At 35.2% G+C, this 25,993-nt stretch overlaps 1 protein-coding gene across 2 annotated transcripts in view; it reads left to right on the plus strand.

Annotated features, from left to right (window-relative positions):
* The window catches only part of LOC138712593 (solute carrier family 25 member 35-like), a 34,083-nt gene extending 8,306 nt beyond the window's left edge, over positions 1-25,777 (plus strand). Inside the window, exons 1-4 of one of the 2 annotated variants that reach the window (XM_069844542.1) lie at positions 2,028-2,410; positions 7,093-7,311; positions 11,644-11,758; positions 16,941-25,777. In XM_069844542.1, coding sequence (XP_069700643.1) covers positions 2,036-2,410; positions 7,093-7,311; positions 11,644-11,758; positions 16,941-17,173 — 942 coding nt within the window. In that variant the 5' untranslated portion in view covers positions 2,028-2,035 and the 3' untranslated portion in view covers positions 17,174-25,777. Of the gene's footprint in view, positions 1-2,027; positions 2,411-7,092; positions 7,312-11,643; positions 11,759-16,940 lie in introns of those variants that run through there. The other variant, XM_069844541.1, reaches the window with a different exon arrangement.
* The last annotated feature ends 216 nt before the right edge of the window (positions 25,778-25,993 follow it).

Genomic DNA, 25,993 nt, shown 5'->3' on the forward strand with positions numbered 1-25,993 from the left:
GAAATCAACAAATCTACTTTAGGGAAATTGTCTCTGACCACTTCTGCCACACGATGAAATGCATGCGCCACACAAGTAAAATGAGTCAATTTAGGATATACAACAGATAATGCTTGTCCAGCTTTGACCATATAAGGGGCAGCATCGCTAATAAAGAATAACACATTATCGTACATAATACCCTTTGGCCACAGGATACCCATAGCTTCGTTGAACAGTTTAACTATAGTTTTGTTATTGCACTTTTCTAGAACATCACAATGTAAAAGAATTCGTTCAGAATATTGTTCACTTAACAAACCGATAACTACATTACCAACAAGTCTACCTTCTTTGTCGGGAGTCTCATCAATGGAAACCCAAATTGAACTATCTTTAATTTCATCTCTTATCTTCTGTATTGTCTCATCGTAGATGGATGGAGCATACGTCTTCCTAAGTGTGGACTCATCCGGGATTGTATGTTGAGTATATTTTTCAAGGAATTCCCTGAAGACCTTATTCTTTAGTTTGTAGAGAGGAATATCAGCAGAGATGAGAGAACGGCACAGGTCGATGTTAAACTCAGATCTTACATTCGATGTTGTTGGTTGTGTTAAAAACAATTGTCTCTGCTTGGAATTTAGTTGTTTGTTGGCCTGATGTTTACTAGTTGTAATGTGTTGTTGCACCAGGAACTTTTGTGTAGATGATACTGCACACTGACACAAATTACAAAATAATATTTTATTGTCAGTTGATAAACCATCTTCTTTAAATTCTGAAATGTAACTTGTTAGTTTTGATTTTAAATTGACTGAATGACGTACTTTTGGCATATTTACCGTCTTTATAGTATGATTTACAAAACTGAACCTATGTGTACTCTGACTGGCATTTAACTGTTGAGCTGCACAACTGAAGTCTGTTAAAAATTTTAAATTAAATTAATACAGTTTTGTAACTTACTTTCCCATTGTTGATAGGACTGCTAATTTTCAAATAACTCTGATGTTAAAGGGATTACTGAACATGTGTTTAAATCTCTATTGTTGAAATGTATTTTTAAAAGTTAATGGAATTTTGTTTTGTTTTATTGTTAAACCTAATATAATATGGACTGTTTTATATGAAATATGGAAAATATATGGAAATTAACGAAAATATGTACTAAACTCTAAAATATGGAAAAATATGGAAAATAAAAGTAGGATTTTTCAACCCTACACATTGTGAAACATAAAGATAATGCAAAATATAAATTATATTAGCTTTATAAGTAAATATGTATTTACATATAAATCCTTTCCCTGATAATCATTCTTGTTGACGTGCTTTACCTAATGTTGTTGGTAAACATATAGTTTTTTTTATTCTCTAGAATCAGTGTCATTTGTAGCTACTATATAATTTCGACATTTCTTTTATGACCTAACAAAGTGTAATCAGCAGTTATTCTGGAAAATATAAGCTCTGCTATCACTAACGTAGGTAAATATTATTTCCGAATGACATTAGAAAATGTTATGAAGTATTTTGCTTACAAATGTGGTTCCCTGGTTTTGGCAAGGTCTTTTATTCTGAAATAATCAATAGACGACTGTTGTTTGCGTTTGGTTATGTAACTTGAAAGACGATATTAATGCATTAGTTCTGGAAGGATTTCAAGGAAAATAGGTACTTAAATTTGTTTGAATTGGTCAGTAGGAACAGTCAGCGTCTATCATGAAGATAGGTCTCACAGTGAAATATTGTCTTTGCATTCGATTCCAAAGCGGACTATCGTGACCGACTTTTGTCGTGCCCTTCTTTAATATCTCTTGAAAAATTCAGGATACTCTTTTCACTGCGTTTCAAATCTTCATATTACGTAGGATATCAGTTTGAAGAGGCACAGTCGTAGAGGGATTCAGTCTTACAACAGTTCGAAAGTGTGTTAACAGTGTTCGTCACTGAGTAAGACGGATTAAAAATCAGAAAATACAGATTAAGTGACAGCAATTACTTTTAGTTACGTGATTGTATAACAAACCTAGTGTTTCGGAAACCAACAAGGATGGAGTTTGTGATGGGCGGAGCTTCTGGCATGGGAGCAGTTCTTTTCACTAATCCGTTCGACGTCATCAAGACTAGACTTCAATTGCAAGGTGAACTGAAAGCCAAGGGAAAGTATATTGTGCACTACAAAGGATTCTTCCATGCATTTTACGCCGTTGCAAGAGCAGAGGGGATATTAGCCTTGCATAAAGGCCTGGTGCCTGCACTGTGGTATCAACTCTGTCTCAATGGCTTGAGACTAGGAGGCTACGACTGGGCAAACAGAAGGGGATGGACCAAGAATAAGGCAGGAGAAATTTCCACACCAAAGCGCATTGTTGTTGCTGCCTTCGCCGGATGTGCAGGATCCTGTGCAGCGAGTCCTTTTTATTTGGTAGGTATGAATTTTACGAACAGAAAGGTGCAGACTTTCAAATTTTGTAAATACTCCTCAAATCAGTCAAGGACAAGTTGCTAAATTCTCATCTCCTTCTTCTTCTCATTCTTCATCATAATCCTTCACGATCAGATGGTTCGTATCAGCGAACAAATGGATGTCGTCTATCAGGCGTATCAGTTTCTCTTTTAACCCTTCAGGTGAAAAGTCCAAACTTTGTAGAAGTAACCTGTTTTATCCTCTTATATTTTCATTTAAAAGTTTTCTCGAGAATGGGTATGATTTGAAGGGGTCAGAGCCATAGTGGGCCAAGCGCCATACATTAAAAGCGGAGAAAACAAGGGTTAAAATGAAGTGCTTACCATAATGCAATGAAACATACAGCAAATAATATAAAGTGTGCACATTAAAACTAAATTACATGTCAATCTTCATTAAATTATGGTATTCACTTACGGGGAGAGGATTCTATTTTTTAAATCTGTTTTCCTATTTGGTGTAAAATATTACTTTTTTGTATGTAGAGAGCTCATAGCTGTGGCAACTCAACCAAATAAAAATATTTTGAAAAAAAAAATTATTTGTGGGCCCAAATTTGAAAAAATTATACCCAATGCAGGATTTTACTAAAACCAATATATCTAAACCGTTTTTAAAGATAGATTCAAACATTTTTTGCAATGTATTTGCAAAAGTATGTTGTACAAACTGTCTGTAACAGAATTTTTATATTAGGCCCTACGTTTGTAAAATAAACAATTAAAATTTAATAACAATTTTCTGATTTCCTTTCTTGCAAACAAACGGACGTATTTTTAAAATGAAATCAATTGACAAAATTCCGTTACAGAGAAAGGTTTGTTAATAGTCTAAAGAATGTGTGTTCTAAATTTCATGCATGTATCTTCAATAGTTCAGAAATTATATCCATTTTTGTCTGGCAATGTAGCAAAAAAAAAAAAAAAATGAAGTTACTGGAAACCGATAAAAGCGGGCGTGTGATTTAAAAATCCATAGCACAGGAAGTTTAAAAATGACGTCTCAACATCCGATAAGGGCACAAATATCCACAAAATGTTATGCAATGCATTCCACACATATCAAAGGGTATTTTAAAGAAAAAAAAATGTTGAAAATTTAATTCACCGGAAACAACAATAAAAGTGGGCGAGTGATTTAAAAATCCATAGCGCAGGAAGTTTAAAAATGGCGACTCAACATCCGATAAGGGCACAAATACCCACAAAATTTTATGCTATGCATTCCACACATATCACAGAGTATTTTAAAGATTTTTTTTTTAATTTACTAATTTTTCGCCAAAAAAAAAAAAATACCATCCTCTCCCCTTAACTTTAACCCTTGCTTTCTCCGTTTTTAATAAATGGCACTTGGCTCACTAAGGCTCTGAACCCTTCATTTATAGCTTCTAAATTATTTTTACATATTTATATTCAAAATAATGTAATCAGTTGTTGTTCCGAGAGATCTCATTTTCGCTGTCTAGGCCTATAGTCTTGATAAATCTTGTTTCCAAAGGGTTTAAGAAATCCAACATCATCACTCTGCCATTAATAGTGTTGAACTTTTATTTTGTACATTTTGAATTTTGTTTGTTTGTTAATTTGTTTTTCCTTCCTTAAGTTTATTTATACATGCTTTAACATATGGGTCATATCGCGTGTTTACAATATGTGGGTATGTTAGTAGGTCGTCGTTGCTATTGTTGAGATCCCGTTTCTACTGTGTGTTGTAGTTGGCTGTATTCATGTAATTGATTATATATTTTGATTAATGTTTATGATATCAGTTATTGAAGCTGTGATGAATCATGGAAAGTAAATTTTCAATCCGACATTTGCCTTTGTGACTGGGGGAAACCATGAAAAACCACAGTCAGATTGGTCGACCACGGGGTTTGAACCCGGGGCCTCCCAAATGCGAGTCTGAAACGCTACCGTCTGAGCCAACTCGCCCAGTTTTTTTTTTTTTTTTTTTGTAGCTTCTTTTAATTTGATTAGGCTTGGAAATTACACCGTACCCAAAATGAGATAAAATTTAGATCTGAAAATCTTTTTTAATCTTCAGATATTTTAAATACTTTAAAAGAGTTACTCATTGTAATGTTTTAAAGACTATTAAAATCGGGTATTTTCCGGATTGTTATCCTGGAAAGGTCACTGTATTTTGTGAGAGAAATGTTCATATCGAAACCTTTCAAAATATCGTTCAGGAGAAATCTTTAATACTGTCTAACTGGAGTTAAATTCTTACTTCACTTAATGTGTTTGTGAACGTTATGTCCTTGTTCGTATTTTTATTGACATTAATAGTCTACTCTGATTGATGTTCTGGCTCATATGTAGGCCTACATGTATTATCAGGCAATACGTCTGACAGTACATCTCACTTGACGATATGTGGCAGAGGAAGAACAATAATTGTTTGTCTACATCTGAAGTCTGACTAGTGCAATATGTTATTGCGATATATACAATGCAGGGAGAAAGGAACTGGCCACACTACCTCATTATCTCTTGGCTTGGTTGCCTCATATGTGATACTTTATTGGACTGTGACCCCATTTCAAGTTGCACACCACTTCGGCGGGCCACGCTATGTATGATGTGTATCTATGAAGATATATGTCGTGTACTAGGGTGAGTGTATGTGTAAGTGTTCGTGTAAGTGTAGTGTAGGGAAGGGGTGAGGATGATGATGAAAATGAGGAAGGGAGAAGGGGAAACCCGCGCCGGAACGTAGCCTACTCCTGTCGAATAGTACCAAAGGGGCCGCCAGGCTTAACTCCCCGTCCGACGGACGAATCACTATCAACAAATACACTATCTACCAAAAAGTAATTGGGCACTGTTTTTGCCCCTTTTTGTACCACCTCTTGTTGCTATAACAGCAGCCACCCTGTCAGGCATGCTCTCCACTAGTTTGTGTAGGATATCCACTGGAATGCGTCGCCATTCCTCTTGCAACATGGCACTCAGTTGGACAATGGAAGATGGCCGCATCTCCCGAGACCTCAATCGCCGGTCCAATTCGTCTCAAAGGTGTTCAATGGGATTGAGATCAGGACTCTGTGCAGGCCAGTCCAACCGGTGAACATTATTGTCTGCATACCACTGCATAGTAGCCGCCGAAACATGGGACCAACTTCCATTGTCCAACTGAGTGTCATGTTGCAAGAGGAATGGCGACGCATTTCAGTGGATATCCTACACAAACTAGTGGAGAGCATGCTTGACAGGGTGGCTCCTGTTACAGAAACAAGAAGTGGTACCACGAGGTTCTGAAGGGACAAGAAGTGACCAATTACTTTTTGGTAGATAGTGTACCGTACTATCAACAGTGACATATTATGCGTTTCCTTCATATGCAATGCGGAAAGATTTGGGATTTAACTCAGTTATATTGGTGCACAATTTAGTGATTAGAAGTTGTGCACCGCCATCTCTCCTAGTCCCGAGGTAGAAATTTTACATGAACATTTCTGACCTCGCCGGCTAGTCTGGAAGCACACGTGCTACCTCATAGCTATCTCGGCGGACGTTTTCTGTATTTATTATCCCACGAATATGCAAGTCTATTTTCATCAAGAATACGAAATACCATTCACTGTCATCTGAGTGCTTTATCCAAAAGATCTTTTTTTAAATGAGCAATAGTTGTCAGCAATTTCTGGGTGAAACATAACCCTAACTCTCGATAAATTTGTGTCAGGAAATAATACATTATGCAACGAGCCTATAATGGTAGTAATTAAGACGCGAGTATGTTTATGAAATGAGCGCAAGCGAGTTTCATAATTTTCATATGAGCGTCTTAATTACCATTATAGTCAAGTTTCATACGACTTTTTATGCTCGATCATATTTCTAACCTGAAATTATTCATAAGTATTCATGTTATTCTTATCTGACTGAGGAGCGGAACTGACCTTCTGCAATACCTCGTAAATTGTGAGATGTGCGCAGACGCGAAAGTATTGATTTTTTCCGAGAAACAAATGTCGACATTGACCTTGATATAATCTAGAGAGTAAAATAAACATTAATCTTGATATAACCTTGAAATTGAATTAGACATTGAAAAACGAGATGACAAATTGAAATTATTTGAATATTATTTACAATTAACGCTAATTATTATAGTAACAGAACTAACTTTATTTCAAATATAGGTGATTTATTGTGCAATTGGTGAAATGAATTTGCGGGAATGTGCTTTGTGAAAGGCTGGAAGATGACGGTGAATTTATGTTAATTTGTGTGTTGTTTTTTTGACTGAGTTTAATATTGTATTTGAGATTTCAATTTTATTTTGGATCGATTCTTCAACATAACCTTCTGCGACAGTATTGGATTTCCAACCTCCGTGACGTTTCAATGTTGTGGTGTCGCCGCCAGCGTCTACTAAAATTGTCGCAGAACTCCTGCGAAAACAATGGCTAGTTGTCTTTCGATTGCATATTCGAGAATAATCGATACTTGCACTTTCATATTACTACAATGGTGGTTTCTGATTGGTGGAACACCTGAACTTTAATGAATAGGTGTACTTTAATGAGGTCCATTAAAGGGCTGCTACCAGGTGTATAATTACTACATTTCGGCATGGTCGAGCATAAAAGTAAATACATATTATAACCTGTATTATATTCCCAACAGGTGAAGACACATCTACAGTCCCAAGCAGCGGACTCAGTTGCGGTGGGCTACCAACATCAACACGCTGGAAGTGCAAGCGCTCTGAGGAAAATTTACCAGGAGGGCGGTGTTGTCGGACTTTGGCGGGGAGTGATGAGTTCCTTGCCACGGATATGTGTCGGTTCAGTTTCCCAGATTCTGACATTTGAGATGTGCAAAGAGTACCTGGGGAAATATGAGGTATATTCTTTTCTCTGTACGAAAAATCCTAATGTAAACAACAGCACGTGACTGAAGTGAGGCTTCATTGGCCATTGTTTGGCGCCATATATTCTCAGTACGTGTTCCCGCCTACTGTTGTACATTCTGTTTCATGTTAAACATTTCCCGTTACTCATCAAGTAGGCCTAACCTCACTACCAGTGGCGGCTCTTGAGTATTGAATTCAGGGGGGCTGTATAAAAAAATAAACCAAGCAACTTACCTTATTTAAAGATTAGTTCCATGCGCCTTGTCTTGTAGGTTGCAAAACTTTTGAATCATCATTTTATTAAAATCCGATATGTCGTTTAACATAGTCTTTACAATGGAAAACATAGCTAATGCCGTCAGTCTCTCTTCTCTCATCGTATTTCTGAGATAGGATTTTACTCTTTTCAAACACGAAAAGCAACGTTCTGGTTCGGAAGTTGTCACTGGTATGGTGATAGATATGCGTAGTAGTTTCACAACTTCTGAAAATGAGGCCTGCAAGTTCTCAGATAGAAAAAACTGCAAGAGCTTGACTGCGTCACTGATATTTCTGAATTCTTGTCTCTGATACAACACAGTGAGTTCCGTTTTTAGTTTGTCTTTATCGAACATTTCTCCTGAATTGTTAAGGTACTGAACTGAAAAGACTGTAAATATTGTACAGAATTAAACATTGTCGCACTTGTTATACTCACAACATTAAAGAAAATGTATTTAAAACTGCGCGCTACTGACAAACTGCTGCAAATTTTGCAGCGCCTGGAAACTATGGATTCACGGCGAGAGGCAGCAGAGGGAGGGGTAAAACTAACGCGCAAAGCATCCGAGATGAGACTGGCAGCTCCAGGGGAGGAAGTGGCTTCACCAATCCGTCCTTGTCTCTCGTTTCGCTCTGGCAGCACCAGGGGAGGAAGTGACTTCACTAACGATTGCGTGCATGTCAATGAGAGCGAAATTTAAAAAAAATTCGGGCCGCTAAATAGAGACTGTATAATAAATGTATTTCACAACATAGAACGAGACAAGAGCCACAAATGTCTGGTGGTGCTGCAGCTCCGCAGCCCCTCTTCGAAAGCCGCCCCTGCTCACTACTATGCATTCATTTGCTTAGGAAACATTTACTTTATAATTACAGTAATTAAATTATTTTTTAAGTCTTATGTCTTCACAATGGACAGTTGAGGATACAGAAGCCATACTTCAGTACCACGTGCTTACGTGAACTACGTACGAGCTCAAGTGACGCCAGCTTGTTACAAGAACAGACTACCTCGGTATTACTGTTGGTATTCATCCGCGTTCATAGTACATAACAAAATATATAAGTAGCTTTTCTTTTACATAGCGTTTTACATATGAGTGAAGTTAAATATTTCATCGTATTTAACAACTAGAATTCAATTTTTTATTTTCAAATAATACAAGATTGTGGTTTCCAAATACGAACTATATTTTCCTGCGTAATGTGAGTTTTCGACTGGGAGCCAATCACAGGTAGACTATGACAGCCACGTGCTTATGTTTACATTAGGATTTTTCTTACAGCGAAAACAGTATAAGTGCTGTGGTGTAATTTAATGTAATATGAGAGTGTTGGTGTTAATGCGTAATGTGTAACAATCAGACTTCGAGACTTTGGACCCGATGCAATAAGCTTACTGTGCATGTACTATAGGTTGTTGACTCGCTGTAGGTTGCTGTTTAGAGTAGAGTACGGTAGTATGGGGAAACAAAACATTCTGAAAGTAAATATACATTACACAATGACAATGTCAAAAGAATGTGAAAAGCATTTATTCTCCTGTCTTTTATAAGCATTTGTGTTTAATTATACACAGTGTTAATGGTGGAAATAAACATGTAGCAGTTTTAATTTCTGCATTTATCCTATTGGTCGTCTTTAGGAAGTGCAGTTACAGTACCGAATTGCAATGTACTACAAGATATATTTTCAATGTCTCAAACATAAATCTTTTTCGGTTATCTGCCAAATACAGTTCGTATTGTGAAAAGCTGCGCTCTACATCGCATGACGTGATAGAAGCAAAACGAAAATACCTGACATCATTGCAGTCTCTAAGAGATAGTCCTTTATTCTCGGGTGATTTGTCCACTAATTTGCTGTTTATATTACACAATGTTCCATATCCGTTATTTTTACATAAAATTGATTTCCACTTCTATTTTACACGTTCAGTAACCCGTGTACTTGGTGTCTCAATAATTCTCTGTGTCATTTCCTTAACTAATTTGAGGGCTTCCGGCATCTCTTGCTCTGACTTTTCTAACCGTGTAATAGTTTCAGACACAGTTTTAAAATAGGTTTGTATGAAAACTAAATTATTCGTTAGAACCTTCAAATCCGGAGCGTTTTCCTTTGCGTATTTGTTGGCATTCATTCTACAGTATCCCCACCCACTGTACGCTTTACTATATTCAGTACGCCGTTATGCGGATTTCCCCATGAACTACTCTATCGGGTCCGAAGTCTCGAAGCCTGGTAATAATGTTATAAACTTCTTAGAGAAGTGGGTCCCAAACTTTCTGAAGGCGTAATCTACTTTTGGGCGAGACCTTTCTTTGCGATGCGACCACCCAACCCCACTACCGTGCCAATACTTAACCCCATTCAAAAAAAAAAGAATACAAATCCACATAAAATCGAAAACAACGAAACTTTTACTCAAAATCAGAGGATACCACTCAAACAACGACCAATATAGAAGCAACAACGACACGAAAGAAAGAGATTGACAAGCTCAAACAAACACCTTTCTCCATTCTCCAGTAACACGATTAACAGGAGAATAAGTGACTTGGCTGACGGTATTCAAATGCAAGTTCTTGAAAATATTAAGAAACGCGTGTCTTATTCCAGCTGGACGAATCCACAGACATTTCCAACTGTGCTCAATTCATAGTTTTTTTAAAATGTGATACACAGAATGATGTTATGGGAGATAGTTTATTTTAAAGCCTCTAGAAGCCACAACTACCGCAAAGCGTCTATTCGACATTTTCATTCAAAATACTATTAAGCACGATGTTAAGGGGAGACTTCACTGAAAATCAAGAAAATAAAAAAAGTAAAAAAAAAATCTCTATATCACGTCCTCAGAATGTATAGTTTAATAGTTTAAATTACATGTCTGAAAACAAAATGTGTAGACAAGGTCAGTTAACTAACAAAGAGATTGTAGAATAAAAAAATTCGTCAAGATTATAAAATGGATTTAAAATTAACTAACTAGAGGTGTAAAATCTGAGAGCAGCTCTGCTTAAATTAAAAATGCGGGATGGAAATTTATTTGCAACCTTTAATGACATTTGACAAAAGTGTTTTTTAATATATATATATATATATATATATATATATATATATATATATATATATATATATATATAGCAACTCTACATGTTACGATATTAAAATCATTTCCTTGTCTTGTGTCATAGGAATGAATATCACTTCTTAAAGGCCACCGGCGTGGCTCAGAGGGTTCGACCCCCGCTTGCGCTGATTACCTGGTTGGATTTTTTCCGAGGTTTTCCCCAACCGTAAGGTGAATGCCAGGTAATCTATGGCGAATCCTCGGCCTCATCTCGCCAAATACCATCTCGCTATCACCAATCTCATCGACGCTAAATAATCTCGTAGTTGATACAGCGTCGTTAAATAATCAACTCATTTCTTAATGTTAAAGTTGGAAGATTCTCTTACATACAAAATTAACTCTAGAATATATAAATTAATTACAGTCATGATTTTGTTTTTCACAAATAATGGTTTACAACGTTCATTAAAAGCTGCATTTGATAAAATTCTTATGGTCCTTTTCATATAGATTTAGTTCAATTTTGATTACAAATATGTTTTAAAATGTTTTTTAATTAAGGCTGTAAAGGGGTATGACATTTAAAGAGCTGTCAAAATTATTTTTTTCATCAAAGACTTCTTTTTACAAATTTCTGATTACAAACCTAGTAACTTTTCGTTCTAAAGTTGGCTCCCTGAAGTTACTAGATGAATGTAGCGGAGGAGAATTTTAATAAGCATGTGTTACATAAATATTCATTTTAATTTCAAATCCATTTTTCCGTAAGTTTATTTTTCTTGATTCAACACCAACTTTTTTTATTTTAATTAATAGTCCTTTTCTATTAAATTTATGTTCATTTTTTATCTTTCATTTTCAACAATGCGCAACCAAACAGGCTATATTACTAGACTTTAAGTAAGCCTCTGTTGAATATTTCTAAATCCTTGTCACAATCTTATTTAATTTATTCTGTATAAAATGTAGTGTTTTGTTTTTCCAGGTTTTTTCAGAGAGACCTTTACTCAATACTTTCACATCCAGCATGACAGGAGGAATTGCCATAACGTTATTTATGACACCTTTTGATGTCGTCATGACAAGATTATACAATCAAGGTACTAAACGCCAACTTCGGGGCATTATTACTAGATGGGAAAGCTTGATGAATGACGCAAAGTCAGCACCGGCTATTCAACTAAGATGATAACAAATGTAATTTGTTGGTATTCAGTGCTCTGGTTTCTGACGGCTGTCATTTGTCTTCTTGCTTTCCCATTACACTAAGTAACTCACATATATTATATCGGCCATTTCTTTGACGTCACCAATTCTTGTCATCACAAGTAAGGTGGGTTGACCGCGTAAATTACACGATACATACTTTACGTAAATTACATAATTTACGTCGCATAGAAAAACTCTTTTTTACGCGATTTTCTCCGTGGCATAATAACTTATTTTCATGAAAGTAAATTAATAAGTTACATACTTTTCTCTGCGCTTGAAGACACTATGTTTTCTTTTTTAATATTGAACTACGAAATGTACATTTTGAGATGATTTTATTTTCAAGTTTCGTGGAAATAAAACCAAATTCGTTATACTTCCAATGCAAAGTTTTTGTGTAGGCCTACATGTGGTCTTAAACTTTTTATTTTTAATACAGGATCTTACCAATCTTCGAGAAGGCTTTTGACAGAGTCAAAAAGATTAGTTATGGACTATTACGGAGACATAATGGCTATCCCTTACATTTAATAAATCCATTTTGAATCTTGCGTACACTACTTTTAACACTTGAATATACAGTAATTAATTGATTAACTAGTGGACTTACTCGTGTTAATTATGTAAGATTTGTGCGGCTTACAGCTGTTTCAGTGCTTCACGCACCATCCTCAACGCCTACTAGATCCCGGCGTCACCTCGAACTCCTCTGCCTGTTATGTGGGTGTGTTTGATTGTTGAAAGGTGTTGAAGAGTGGAGTCAAATAGTGTGTGTGTGCACTGAAATTGATCTGTGTGTTGAGAATTTGATCGGGGTGTGTTTTAGTGTGTTTGTATATTTCGTATTGTTCTAGTGTGTTGAGTTTTTGGTTCTTGGGTTGTATGTGTAGGATTTCCATGTCCGTATTTATGTCATTGTATGTATGGTTAGCATTGGTTATGTGATCGGCGTATGTAGATGTATTGTATCCTCTGGTTATTGCTTTAATGTGTTCTTTGTAGCGTGTTTGGAATGATCTGCCTGTCTGTCCTATGTAGAACTTATCGTAACTATTACATGTGAGTTTGTATACACCTGTGTGGTCGTATTTATTTGTTTGTGTTTTTTGTGTGTTAAGATGTCTTTGTAGTGTGTTTTCTGTTCTGTATGTTATGTTGTATTTCTGCTTTCTGAATGAAGATACAATCCAAACATAATAGACAACATCATAAGAAAGACAAAACAAAAACTTAACAAACACAAAAACACGCAAAACACAACACAAACACAAGAACACAAGAAATACATCACACTAACATATGAAAACAAAAGCACATATAAGATTGCATCTTCATTCAGAAAGCAGAAATACAACATAACATACAGAACAGAAAACACACTACAAAGACATCTCAACACACAAAAAACACAAACAAATAAATACGACCACACAGGTGTATACAAACTCACATGTAATAGTTGCGATAAGTTCTACATAGGACAGACAGACAGATCATTCCAAACACGCTACAAAGAACACATTAAAGCAATAACCAGAGGATACAATACATCTACATACGCCGATCACATAACCAATACTAACCATACATACAATAACATAAATACGGACATGGAAATCCTACACATACAACCCAAGAACCAAAAACTCAACACACTAGAACAATACGAAATATACAAATACACTAAAACACACCCCGATCAAATTCTCAACACACAGATCAATTGCAGTACACACACTATTTGACTCCACTCTTCAACACCTTTCAACAATCAAACACACCCACATAACAGGCAGAGAAGTTCGAGATGACGCCGTGATCTAGTAGGCTCTGTGCGTGAAGCACTGAAACAGCTGTAAGCCGCACAAATCTTACATAATTAACACCAGTAAGTCCACTAGTTAATCAATTAATTTAATAAATGTTCTTCAAAACTTCTACCGTAATACTAAAGTAATAATACATACCTACTGGACAAGCTAAAACTACAGAAATTTTAATAAAGCAAGGCGTTAGACAAGGGTGCAGCATTTCACTTACTCTTTTTCAATATACGAGTATGTATACCTATATTAATGACATTATCCAAACATGGAAACGAACAATTAAACTAGGAATGAAATTAAATAGAGAATATATTTTAAATATTTTATTATATGCCGATGATTTAGTAATAATTCAAAATAATGAAGATGCAATTTTCTTTACATCACTTAAATGTTTGTTCTGAATACAATTTTAAATTATCAAAAGTAAAAACCAAAATTATAGCATTCAGAGGAAAATCAGCTGCAAGACCAAAAATAATTTTGGGAAATAAACCTTTACAACAAGTTTCAAACTTTAATTATTTGGGATGTGAAATAAATATGCATAACGAAAGTATAAAAGACATACAAATAAAAGTGAATAAATGTCAGATGATTTGTGGAATATTGAAAAATAAAACGAGAAAAGAAACAAGAATGAAATTTTATAAAACAATGGCCACATCTGTCCTCTTTTATGGTAGTGAATCTTGAGTCCTTAAAACAAAAATTATCTAGAATCTGGAGTACTGAAATGAGTTTCTTGAGGAGAAAAGGATGCATTAGATTAGATTTAATTAGGAATGAACGTATTAGAACTGAACTGAATGTTTATACAATAAATGACCGGCTTCAAGAATATAAAGATAAATGGATGCAACACTTGGGACGAATGGAATCGACAAGAATGCCTAAAATAATACACACCTATATTCCTATAGGCAAGAGAGATATCGGATCTTCCAAAATTTTGATAAAATGTAACAAAATATGTTTTTGAAATATAGTGTGTTTTCCCGTCGTTACAGCAAACGGCCGCCATGATTGAAAGTTGATTTTACTGAATTCAGAGTTGCCAACCTAGATAAGTATATTTAAATCTTACAAATAACTGCCTATAGAGTTGTAATGAAAACCACTGCCTTCTATATATGCTACAATCCTACAAAGCATGTAAAATTCATACGCAAAAGGCAGTGTTAATTCCTATACATTATACGAAACGAATCACTGCATTTGAAATGTGCTGAACTTTATTTAAACAATTCAAACTTCACTTAACAAAAGGAAATAAAAATTATTCCAATTGTACACGAAATATTACAAATATCTTACTTATTTTTACTCCTCACATTGAAGTTGATGTACATTGGCGAGACTGCTGTAACATTCAGTCAGCTGTTCATAGTGTAATGTACGTACCACATTCTACTATATAGTCACGAAGCTTGAGTTTTGAGGGTGCTAGAAACAATAGACTGTGCAAGTAGTATTTCGCATTGTCTGTAATGAGGCGATATTAGCGATCCTAGTGGTGAGCAACTATCTAATGTTTGCATATTTACTACGTATTGAGCTTCGTGACTGTATATACTAGACTGTGGTACGTACTATATATTAAGATTTTTTAAAATATACTATCGTGCAAAAAAATGTTGTACAATACACGTTTGTGAAGTGAATTACAAAATCTTGAAAAAAATCTTGGAAACTGAAAAACTCATTCTGCTCGTTTTTCAAATTTATCCTCGATTTTGTAAAAGCACTTTTCAACATTGTATCGTAATATACTATTAAATTTCCATGTTGAATCTTTCGTACACTATTTTTAACACTTGAATATAAATAATTGATTAAATGGCGATCTTACTAGTGTTAATTATGTAAGCCACATATGCCTACATAATTAACACGAGTAAGATCGCCATTTAATCAATTATTAAATTTCATTTTTAATGTCATGAATTCTTAAGCGACAATAAATTACAGGCATATATTTCATTTTTTATTTCATGCAGTTAAATATTTATAGGTGTTATATATGTTACTGTAAATGTACGAAGACCGGTAAATCTTAGAATTTACCGGTATAACCTAGCATTTACCGTTATACTGCGGTAAAACCCCAAAATATCTTATTAGATGCATATATTTTCAACTTTTACCAAGAAACGTTGGTAAATCTCAGGATTTACCGATGCGAGCTGGTAAAAGCTAGATCAAAGAATCCAGAACGAAGAATCTCGTCTTGTTGTGCAGATTCAGACATTTTTGCAGGGGTGAAGCGGTTCCGACAGGCTGCCAAACAAGGTCTTGAAATGCAAGCGAAGAAAATGAAAGCAGCCACTTGTAACAAAATTGCAAAAATTTTAGTCGGATAGAATGTGAGAATCAAAGTACCGGATGCAAAAATTGACGCAAAATCAATAATAAGAGTGATCATAAATATTTAAGATGAGTTTTATCAACTTGGTACCAAAGCTGGCAAACTGAAGTCATTGTACTCTAGGAACCAACTTATATTGTGTAAAGAAAATTTTATCAGCATTGAATAATTAGAAAAAGAAGGAATTAGTGTAGGGAAGTGGTTGGTCAATTATCTTTCGTTGGAGGACAAGGGTTCAAAAAGTGTAAATGTTTAAAAAGTGTTCAACAAAAAAAGTGCTTCATAATGTTTGTTTTACTTTATGTGTGGACCTAGACTCTTTGAGGAGACGTAAAGGCTTTGTTAATTTTTATATGAAATACTATAACAGACAGTGGTTAAAATTATAATATTTTTCACTATTTTTAATATAGAATATTGTTTATTATACTCACATTAGAATGTATGAATATTTAAATAACTTAAATTAAAAATAAATACAAATTATTTCAGTTATTGCTAGGGTGATTTTATTTATGTTTTAAATAGATCCTAAAAAATATGAATTGGAAATAGATGTGTAAAAGTACGAAGAACGCCAAATCTTAGTAAAGATTCTTTTTTCTTCTTTAATGCGATTTTACCACAGCTGCTCGGTAACTCTTGAGATTTACCGACATCTCTTGGTAAAAGTTCAAAATGTATACATCTAATAAGATATTTCGGGGTTTTACCGCACTGTAATGGTAAATGTTAGGTCATACCGGTAAATTCTAAGATTTACCGGTATTCGTACATTTACAGTAACATATATATTATTAAGACTTTTAGAATAATAATTACATTAATTACCCTTCTTTCCTCTCTCTCTAAAATGTATGTTTACACACATTACAGGTACCGACGCCGAAGGCCGGGGATTGCTGTACAGGGGAGTGACGGACTGCTTCATAAAGATGTGGAAGACAGAAGGAATTCGAGGCTATTTCAAAGGATTTATGCCAAATTACATACGACTTGGACCACACACTGTACTCTGCTTTGTGTTCTGGGACGAACTACGGGACTTTCAGCGTAACTTAATGAACAGGCAACCTATAAATTCGAATGCAGAATCTGCAAAATCGTAGAAGAAATAAGTACAACAATGTTCATATTTTATTTTACTATTCTTTTGTATATATGAATTAGAAGATGCATGGAATTATTTTATTTGCAAATACTCTTCACTGAAACAGACCTGTAAGTTGCAGTGAATGACCAGGCTAAATAAGATAATACAAAAGCTAAGTTTATACCGACAAGTGTTAATAATTTAAGTAAATTAATTAACAATATTAAGGCCCAGTTGTACGATCGCGGAATAAATCTTGGAATAGCAATTCGTGGAATAGCCTAACCATAGAATAAATGGAGTATCGTCTTGTATGACGTTCATTTATTCCATGGTTGTTTATTCCATGGTTGTCTATTCCATAGTTAGCATAATTGGAACAGAAGTTGGCAATACTTTAGATGGTGTTTTGTTTATAAAGTGCATTCACAATACCAGTATCTTTTGTTTAATATTTCTGAACTTATTATTACTATTCTGCCTACGGAGTTTATTATAAAAAATTAATACATCGAAATTAATTAGAAATCACAATTATAAGACAGAAGATGCACTTAAGCTAGTTGAGATAATAAATGATTATAAGAATGTGTTAAAAAAGAACTGAGGCCATAACATCTATCAAAAGGCAAGAGCATGGGAGTCTAAAGTTAGGTTATATGCTCAGATTCCTACCTACAGGAATGTAAAATGTGATAGGCTACTGATATAATAATTACTGTCTTATGAATTTGCTTAAAATTTAATTTTATTTATCAAAAAGATACAATTCCTTTACAATGATGATAATGTAAACTATTTTTACCTGTCTTATCATGTGTTTCAAATCATTTATTCCAACACGCTTAAAACAGGTCCTTTTTCAGTCTGAATATTGCCAGAAACTCTTTATCGTCATACTTATTTCATAGATCAGATCTATTACACTTTTTTTTTTGTTTGCACGTTCTCAAAAATACTTTATTATAGCAATCCACCAAAATTATCACAAAGATTCATGCCTAATGTTGCTGCCATTTTATAATTTATTCTCTAGATAACATTATAACAACGACTGAAAGCATGGAATAGCTTATTCGGAAGATATCCTCCGGATAAAACACTATTCCGAGTTCGTACAACACATTTCTCGCGTAACCATGGAATTAATTTTAACAGGACTTTATTTCGTGTTCGTACAACTGGGCCTAAGTGGATTAATAATAAACAGTAAGTAAATAAATTGTATTTCTAACCGACAGTATTAAAGAAAATAAATAAAGCAAAAATATTAAGAATAAAAATAACCAAGTAATAATAATTTTCCTAAGTATATAGTACAGTATTACGGACAGGGAAGAGATTTTTTTTAAACGACGAGAACGAAATATTTACAAGTATAAAATTATCGAATATGCAGGATCCCACAGAGGAACGGGCGATTTTAAGGAGCGTGTATCTCTCACAGCACAGTTGGGGGACAGTAAACTACAAGCACGTTGTGCCTAAAGGCCCATTCACAATGAAAATTAAACATAACCGTACCATAAACACAGAAGTTTGCGCCCAGGCTACCAAATGCGATCATTCACAATGATTCACATAAGCATTGACATAAACATTACCGTAAGACGTTAACATGAAAGTTTGCAAACTCCAAACTTTCATGCTTATGCTTACGTGATTTGCAAACAGTACACAATCGTGGAGCGCTGAAGTATACGACAGAATATGAGGAAATGGCGTCGTTATGTTTCCATGGTTACCAAGTATGTTTGCTGTTATGTTTATGTTCCCATCGTGAATGATGGTATGACTTCTTGATTTTACCGTAACGTTAAGTTAACGCTTACGTTATCTTTAATTTTCATTGTGAATAAAGGCTCATACAAAGCAATTTAGTCATCATAAAGCTGAAAGTTAGAATTTATAAAACAGTTACATTACCGGTTGTTCTGTATAGTTGTGAAACTTGGACTTTCACTTTGAGAGAGGAATAGAGGTTAAGTGAAGAGACATTGTGACGTTGTCGTGTATAGTTCCTGGGGTAGCTCAGTCGGGAGAGCATTCGTGCGCTAAGCGAAGGTCCCGGGATCGATACCCGGCCCCGGAACAATTTTTCCTTGAAATTATTCAAACCTGTTTTACAGGGAGCTACTACCTGAAAGCCATATTTGCATAGAGGTTAAGGTGTTCGAGAATAAAGTGCTTAGGAAAATATTTGGGGCTAAGATGGAAGAAGTTACAGGAGAATGGAGAAAGTTACACAACGCAGAACTGCACGCATTCTGTTCTTCACCTGACATAATTAGGAACATTAAATCCAGACGTTTGCGATGGGTAGGGCATGTAGCACGTATGGATGAATTCAGAAGTAGCCTACATATAAAGTGTTAGTTGGAAGATCTGAGGAGAAAAAGGAGACGTAGATGGGAGGATAATATTAAAATGGGATATGATGGCAGGAACTGGATTAATCTTGTTCAGGATAGGGGCCGATGACGGACTTATGTGAGGGCGGCAATGAACCTCTGGGTTCCTTAAAACCATTTGTAAGTAAGTAAGAAAGTAAGAAAGGTGGAGTGGAGCGCAACGTATTTTTCCAAAATTAAAAGTTTTTACAAGAACAAAGACAGTTTTGAGCTACTAGTCGTGAATTTCGTAAATTTAATTCTGCCGATGAGAGTGAAATGTTCAACCCTACAGAATTCAGTTGTACATAAATTAAAACATCGCGATATTTTGAAACGAAGGGCGTTTTTTAGGAGTTTTTAAATCGCACGAATGAAGATGAAGAATTTATTGATACTTTGTGACTGACGAAGCACATTTCCATCTCACAAACAAATATTCTCAAGGGGGCAGATAAGAAAAGTTATTTTTTTTTATTCCACCACATTAATAATGTCAAAACAAATGCTTATACGAATTTTGTTCACTTGAGCGCAATTGAGGACCGTTTTTGCAAAACTTGCTAACTGAAAAAACTAAATTTTACAGGAGAGACAAAACACTATAGTAAGCAAGTTTTGCTGTATCTCTTACTTATAGGAGAAAGCAAGTTTTGAAAAAACGATCACACTTTGACACACTACAATGAAGAGAAATAACCCAATTTTACTAAGACGCTTTGAACATCATGTAGAGGCCTGCCTTATGTTAACGAATCCATCAAAATCTCAATTTTGCAAATTTTGCAGTTAGCAAGTTTTGCAAAAACGGTCCTCAATTACAAGGGCAGTCTAGAAAGTAAGTTTCTCTGGGGACGTTTATAGAAAGAAAACACAATTTCATTTAAAGATTTATTGGAACAGACATAGCAATAGTGTTGAACTATATATTCCCCACCGGAATTGAGACATTTGTTACACCGTGTGATCAACAGAGAGGTGCAGACGGCTGTCACACACTGGTTTCGATTCCAGGAGGTAGACTTCCACAACACAGGGATACAAAAGTTGATCCAACGGTATGACAAATGTCTCAATTCCAGTGGGGGATATATTGAAGAATAGGTCAACAATTGTTGTATCTGTTCCAATAAATTTTTCCATGGTTTTCTTTCTGTAAACGGCCACAGGAAATCTTACTTCCTGGACCGCCCTCGTAATTGAGGTCGAGTGGCCAAAATTTGTATAAGCACTTGTTTTAACATTGTTAACATGGTCCCAAAAAAAACTTTTTTATCTGCCCCCCATGAGAATGTTTGTTTGTCAGCTGTAGTCACTTAAAGGGCGCCATTTTCAAGAAATAAATGGCCGACTATATAGTTTATGACCTCACGTATGTCATTTTGAAAAAGAAATAATAATAAATTCTTGAGTCGATAACCAATTAGTTATAATCGCCCATTCTTCTGCCAGACCCTGAATAATATTTATAACAATCAAGAGTATTGTTACATATAGTACTGACGAATTGTAAGTAAAGGAGAGATAGAAAATAATTACTGTATATCCATTATGGAAATTGATTCCTGGAGATTTGCAGCGCAAAAAATCGACGACGAAAAAACAAGAGAGGAATCTCAGTGACTCTCATAAATTCACAACAGTATGTTACGCGATGCCAGATCATAAGAGCTGGCATGACTCGGCTAATTGTAAGTGCTAAAAATGAGCAAGGGACAATTACCAAAAGACGTTTGTGCGAGATCGTGCGTATTTGCTTGATTTCCGCACAAAACCAAACCGCACAAAGTTTAAAATTCCACATTCAGTATTCCCAACCTAACACACATAACAATATCCCTCTTCTTACCGCTTATGTGACATATTGATTTTACTGCTTCAGGCTTTTAACATATTATTTTTAGAGACGTTCAATATAGTAATAATTATAAATTGGAAACTTACCACTGCAATTTCACCTAAATTGCACTGTTAATTATTGTTTTTAAATATTTGCAAAAATTAAGTAAACTCTACAACTCCACTAAAGTTACTGCATTCGTGATGCAAGTAACATTAAGGAAGTCGTGAAAAAATCAAGACCGGCAAAATTAAACTTGCCGATGTTATTACTGCAATATGTTATATAAATAATATTGTTAAAATATTAAAATGAAAAATAAATCATTACATAACCTTACCGTTTGTTGTAAGTTCGCATTTATAGACTGGGGGGAAAAAAAGACAGACGTAGGCTATATCACGGCCTGCTGGAGTATAGTAAACACAGAAAACATTTTAAAGCAACAATGTTGAAGATAGATTTTTTTTGTTTTGCAAATTTGCCGTCATTGAACAGAAACCAAGATGGAGATTTCATTGCAACTAATTAGAAATTCCTCTTTTAGGTATGTAATAAACGATCTTTGCACAAAATAATGTACGATACACGAGCGGTATGTTTTCTTTTCAATTCTCGGAAATTGAAGAAGCTCAACTACGTTTCGCTTTTTCAAACTTTTCCTCGAACATGAAAACTTCAACATACCGCTCTTGTAACGCATATTACTATTTAGTGTAAACATCACGAAGGAGAAGAAAATAGAAAGAAAAGAAGAGAAGGAATTTATGATATAAAGAGATGTGCCTGAATATAATAAATTATGTGGACAGTATGCAGTGGAATTAGAGAATCTGAAGTGAATCGTTATGAAACTAATATAAGATGTCATACATACATACATACATACATACCAGACGTCTGCATCGGACGTTTTCGCTCAAGCGCCAAGTAGTTCATAGCATAATCCGATAGGTAGTGCACATGCATGATGGGTAAAATTGTCACGAGCGATAAATCCTCGAACGGTATAAGCCGAGCGTTAGACATTCGTTCTTGTTACAGTGATGAACTGTGTAGTAACATCATAGATGTTTTTTAACCTCTCCATAGTAGAACTACAAAACTTGCTTTAAAATGTAATATAAATGTTGAAGGTAAATGTTTCCCCCCCCCCCCCCAAACAGGAGTGATTTTGTTTTTGCCATATCTGATAAATGTTATTGGATGTAAATGTAATTATTATAAACGGAGAACACAATCACGATAATGCAAGAACTGTATCAAGTTTTCTAGTAATAAAAATAATAATAATAATAATAATAATAATAATAATAATAATAATAATAATAAGTGTATTAATCTTTGCGTCTGTAACAATTGTGCAGCATGATTATTCGTTTTATTATATTTTCTGTGACATTATCTCTGTACTAATATTATTATTAATCTACTGCTATATCAATAATATTTTGTAAAACGTTTATACATTGTCGTAGTATATAGGCGGAACATTATGTACGATGGACCTATCATATTATATATGTGGTAAATCAAATACTGAATAATTATTAATTAGCAATAATAACTGTATATCGAAGTTTTCCATACTATTTTATTTATAACTTCATGTTCCTGTTTTGGTACGTTTCATTGATTGTTCCATTAAACGTTTGTCATAAACGCAGAAAATAAAGCCTTATTTTTACCGTGTGAGCAAAACATATGTGTATCTTATCTGTCGCCTTCCATACAAGACAAGACATATCGGTGAGATGATCTTGTACTGTGCTTCTACTGTATTTATTACGAGCGTATCACGACCGATCGTATCTCACTCGAGAGTGCGACAGCCGACCGAATTCGAGCGAGCGATTTAACTCCAATGCAGCACTCTGATACATACATACATACATACATACATACATACATACATACATACATACACGCGTGCGCCAAACGTCCCGACAAAAAAATGATATTTAAGCTACTTCCTCTCATTGGGTCATAGTGCAAATATCTATTGTGTTTTGTGTAGTTATTCAAAAAGAAAGAGCAGATTTCAAATATTTATTTTAAACAAACTATAAAGAGTAGAAACACTTGCCGCACACCACTGAATAGAGGAAGGTTCAAGTCTAAAGGCCCAGTCACAATTAAAATCAAACATAACCGTAACATAAACACAGAAGTTTGAGCCCAGGCTACCAAATGGGATCATTCACAATGATTCACATAAGCATTGACATAAACATTACCGTAAGACATGCAAACTCCAAACTTTCATGCTTATGCTTACGTGATTTGCAAACAGAACACAATCGTGGAGCGCTGAAATATACGACAGAATGAGGAAATGGCGCCGTTGTTATGTTTCCATGGTTACCAAGTATGTTTGCTGTTATGTTTATGTTCTCATCGTGAATGATCTTGATTTTATCGTAACGTTTATATTCTTAAGTTAACGCTTACGTTATGTTTAATTTTCATTGTGATACAGTCCATGAGGTTGCAAGCACTCAACATGCAGATCATGTGTTGCGCGACAAAAATTAAAATGGTAGTCCATTTCTTGCCACTCAAGAATCCACTGATCCCTAGTTATGGAATTCACTGCTTCAACAATTCGATGTCGCAGATCTTGATAAGTGGAAGGGAGATGTGGTACAAACACCCTGTCTTTTATTGTACCCCCACAGATAAAAATCACAGAGGGTAAGGTCGGGGGACCTGGGAGCTCACAGGCGATGAACACGATCTTCTTCTCCACGTCTTCCAATCCAACGTCCCGGAATGGTGTCGTTCGAAAAATGCTCCACTAAAAAGAAAAGCTCATACTTTTTCTGTACAGAAACGGCGCAAAAAACATTCACCTTCGGTGAGTTCTTACATGTTCGACGACTACGCAAGGATTTTCAGTCCCTCAAATTCGGACTGCGGGGGACAGGCTGTTGCTGTTTTAGCTTTGCTTATGGCCCCGGACGGAGCATCGCGTGTAACCAAACGTAAAAAAAAAATAAAATAAAATAAAACCTTCCTCTATGCATTGGTGTGCGATGAATAGTTCTGGTGTTTATAGTTCGTTTAAAATAAATATTTGAAATCTGCTCTTTATTTTTGAATTGTTCTGTACATATACTGAAAGAGATTAGAGTAGCTATATACTGGTAAGTTTATTAATATAATAAGAACTTATTGTGGAACTCGTTTTTAGTCGACTTCTACCGTGAAGTTAATTGTTTTTTTCCTAACTTAACATTAGACATACATACAAATGACGGGACTCCGGTGACATATAGGTTAGCACATGATGGGTCTTCGCCCATTACGGAAAGTTGTGCTAAACTCTCAACTATAGTAACAGTACAAGTGTACTTTTTAGCTTGGCCACTTGCATGCGCAAATAGTTGAGTAGCAGTAGCGGAAACATAGCAGTCTTCTCAGCTTGGAGGGAGAAGAAGGAACGAATTGTCATGCTATTTGTATATGCAGAGCAGTTGTGATATTAATTGAATAATGCTTCATAAATGCAGGGTGCGAATTAACGGGGGATGGGGGGGATTTCCCCCCTGTTGGAAAGTTATCCCCCTCTCATAAATTCGAATTAACATCTCCGCCAGGGATAACTTTTATCCACCCCTCACAAAATATAATTGTTTTAGTACAAATATATGTACTTTATAAAGTATAAAGTAAGCAAAGAAAATAATATTGATGTATTATCATCACCGGCAAGCTGACAACAATTAAAATTTAGGAATTAAACATCATATTTTAAGCCTGTGCATGGATATAATTATTATAATCAAGATGCAAGACAAGCAACTGAGTGCGACCAAGTGTTGAGGCATATCGAATGAGGATAATTTTATGTATGGTATTCTCTATCTAGGATTCTATCCCCCCTCATCAGAAATGTATTTATTTATTTTTTTATTTTACTTCGTTACTTAACGACATTGTGTCAACTACGAGGTTATTTAGCGTCTATGGGATTGGTGATAGCGAGATGGGGCCGAGGATTCGCCATAGATTACCTGACATTTGCCTTATGGTTGGGGAAAACCTCGGAAAAAACCCAACCAGGTAATCAGCCCAAGCGGGAATTGAACCCGCGCCCGAACGCAACTCCAGATCGGAAGGCAAGCGCCTTAGCCGACTGAGCTACGCCGGTGGCTCCCTCATCAGAAATCTTAATTCGCACCTTGCATAAATGAATTAGAATAAGAAACGCTATAAATGTACAACAAGTTGTCGGCATAGGTCTAAGTATTATCTATTACACGGTATGTTTCAAATTGTTATTTCACTGCTGTAATAAATTTAATTCTAAATATCTTATATAACTGGAAAATTATAAAAATGTAACCTAACTGGCTTTCCTTGTGAATAAAATTCACATGCACACATGGAGATTAGCTCTTTTTGTACAAGTTCTATAAGATACAGTGTGACACAGAATTCAGTTGACAAATGGGAAACATTACTCTAATTGGAAATACAATTGTATACGGCATGTTCATTACCGCAAATGTTCAAAATGTGCTCCATTTACTTGAAAAGAGTGCCTCACTCAATCCTGACATTTTTCTCTCACACTTAAAAGTGTTGCAGGTAGAATGTGCTG

The sequence above is a fragment of the Periplaneta americana genome, chromosome 13 (genome assembly GCF_040183065.1).
Source record: "Periplaneta americana isolate PAMFEO1 chromosome 13, P.americana_PAMFEO1_priV1, whole genome shotgun sequence".
NCBI classification, from domain to species: Eukaryota; Metazoa; Arthropoda; class Insecta; order Blattodea; family Blattidae; genus Periplaneta; species Periplaneta americana.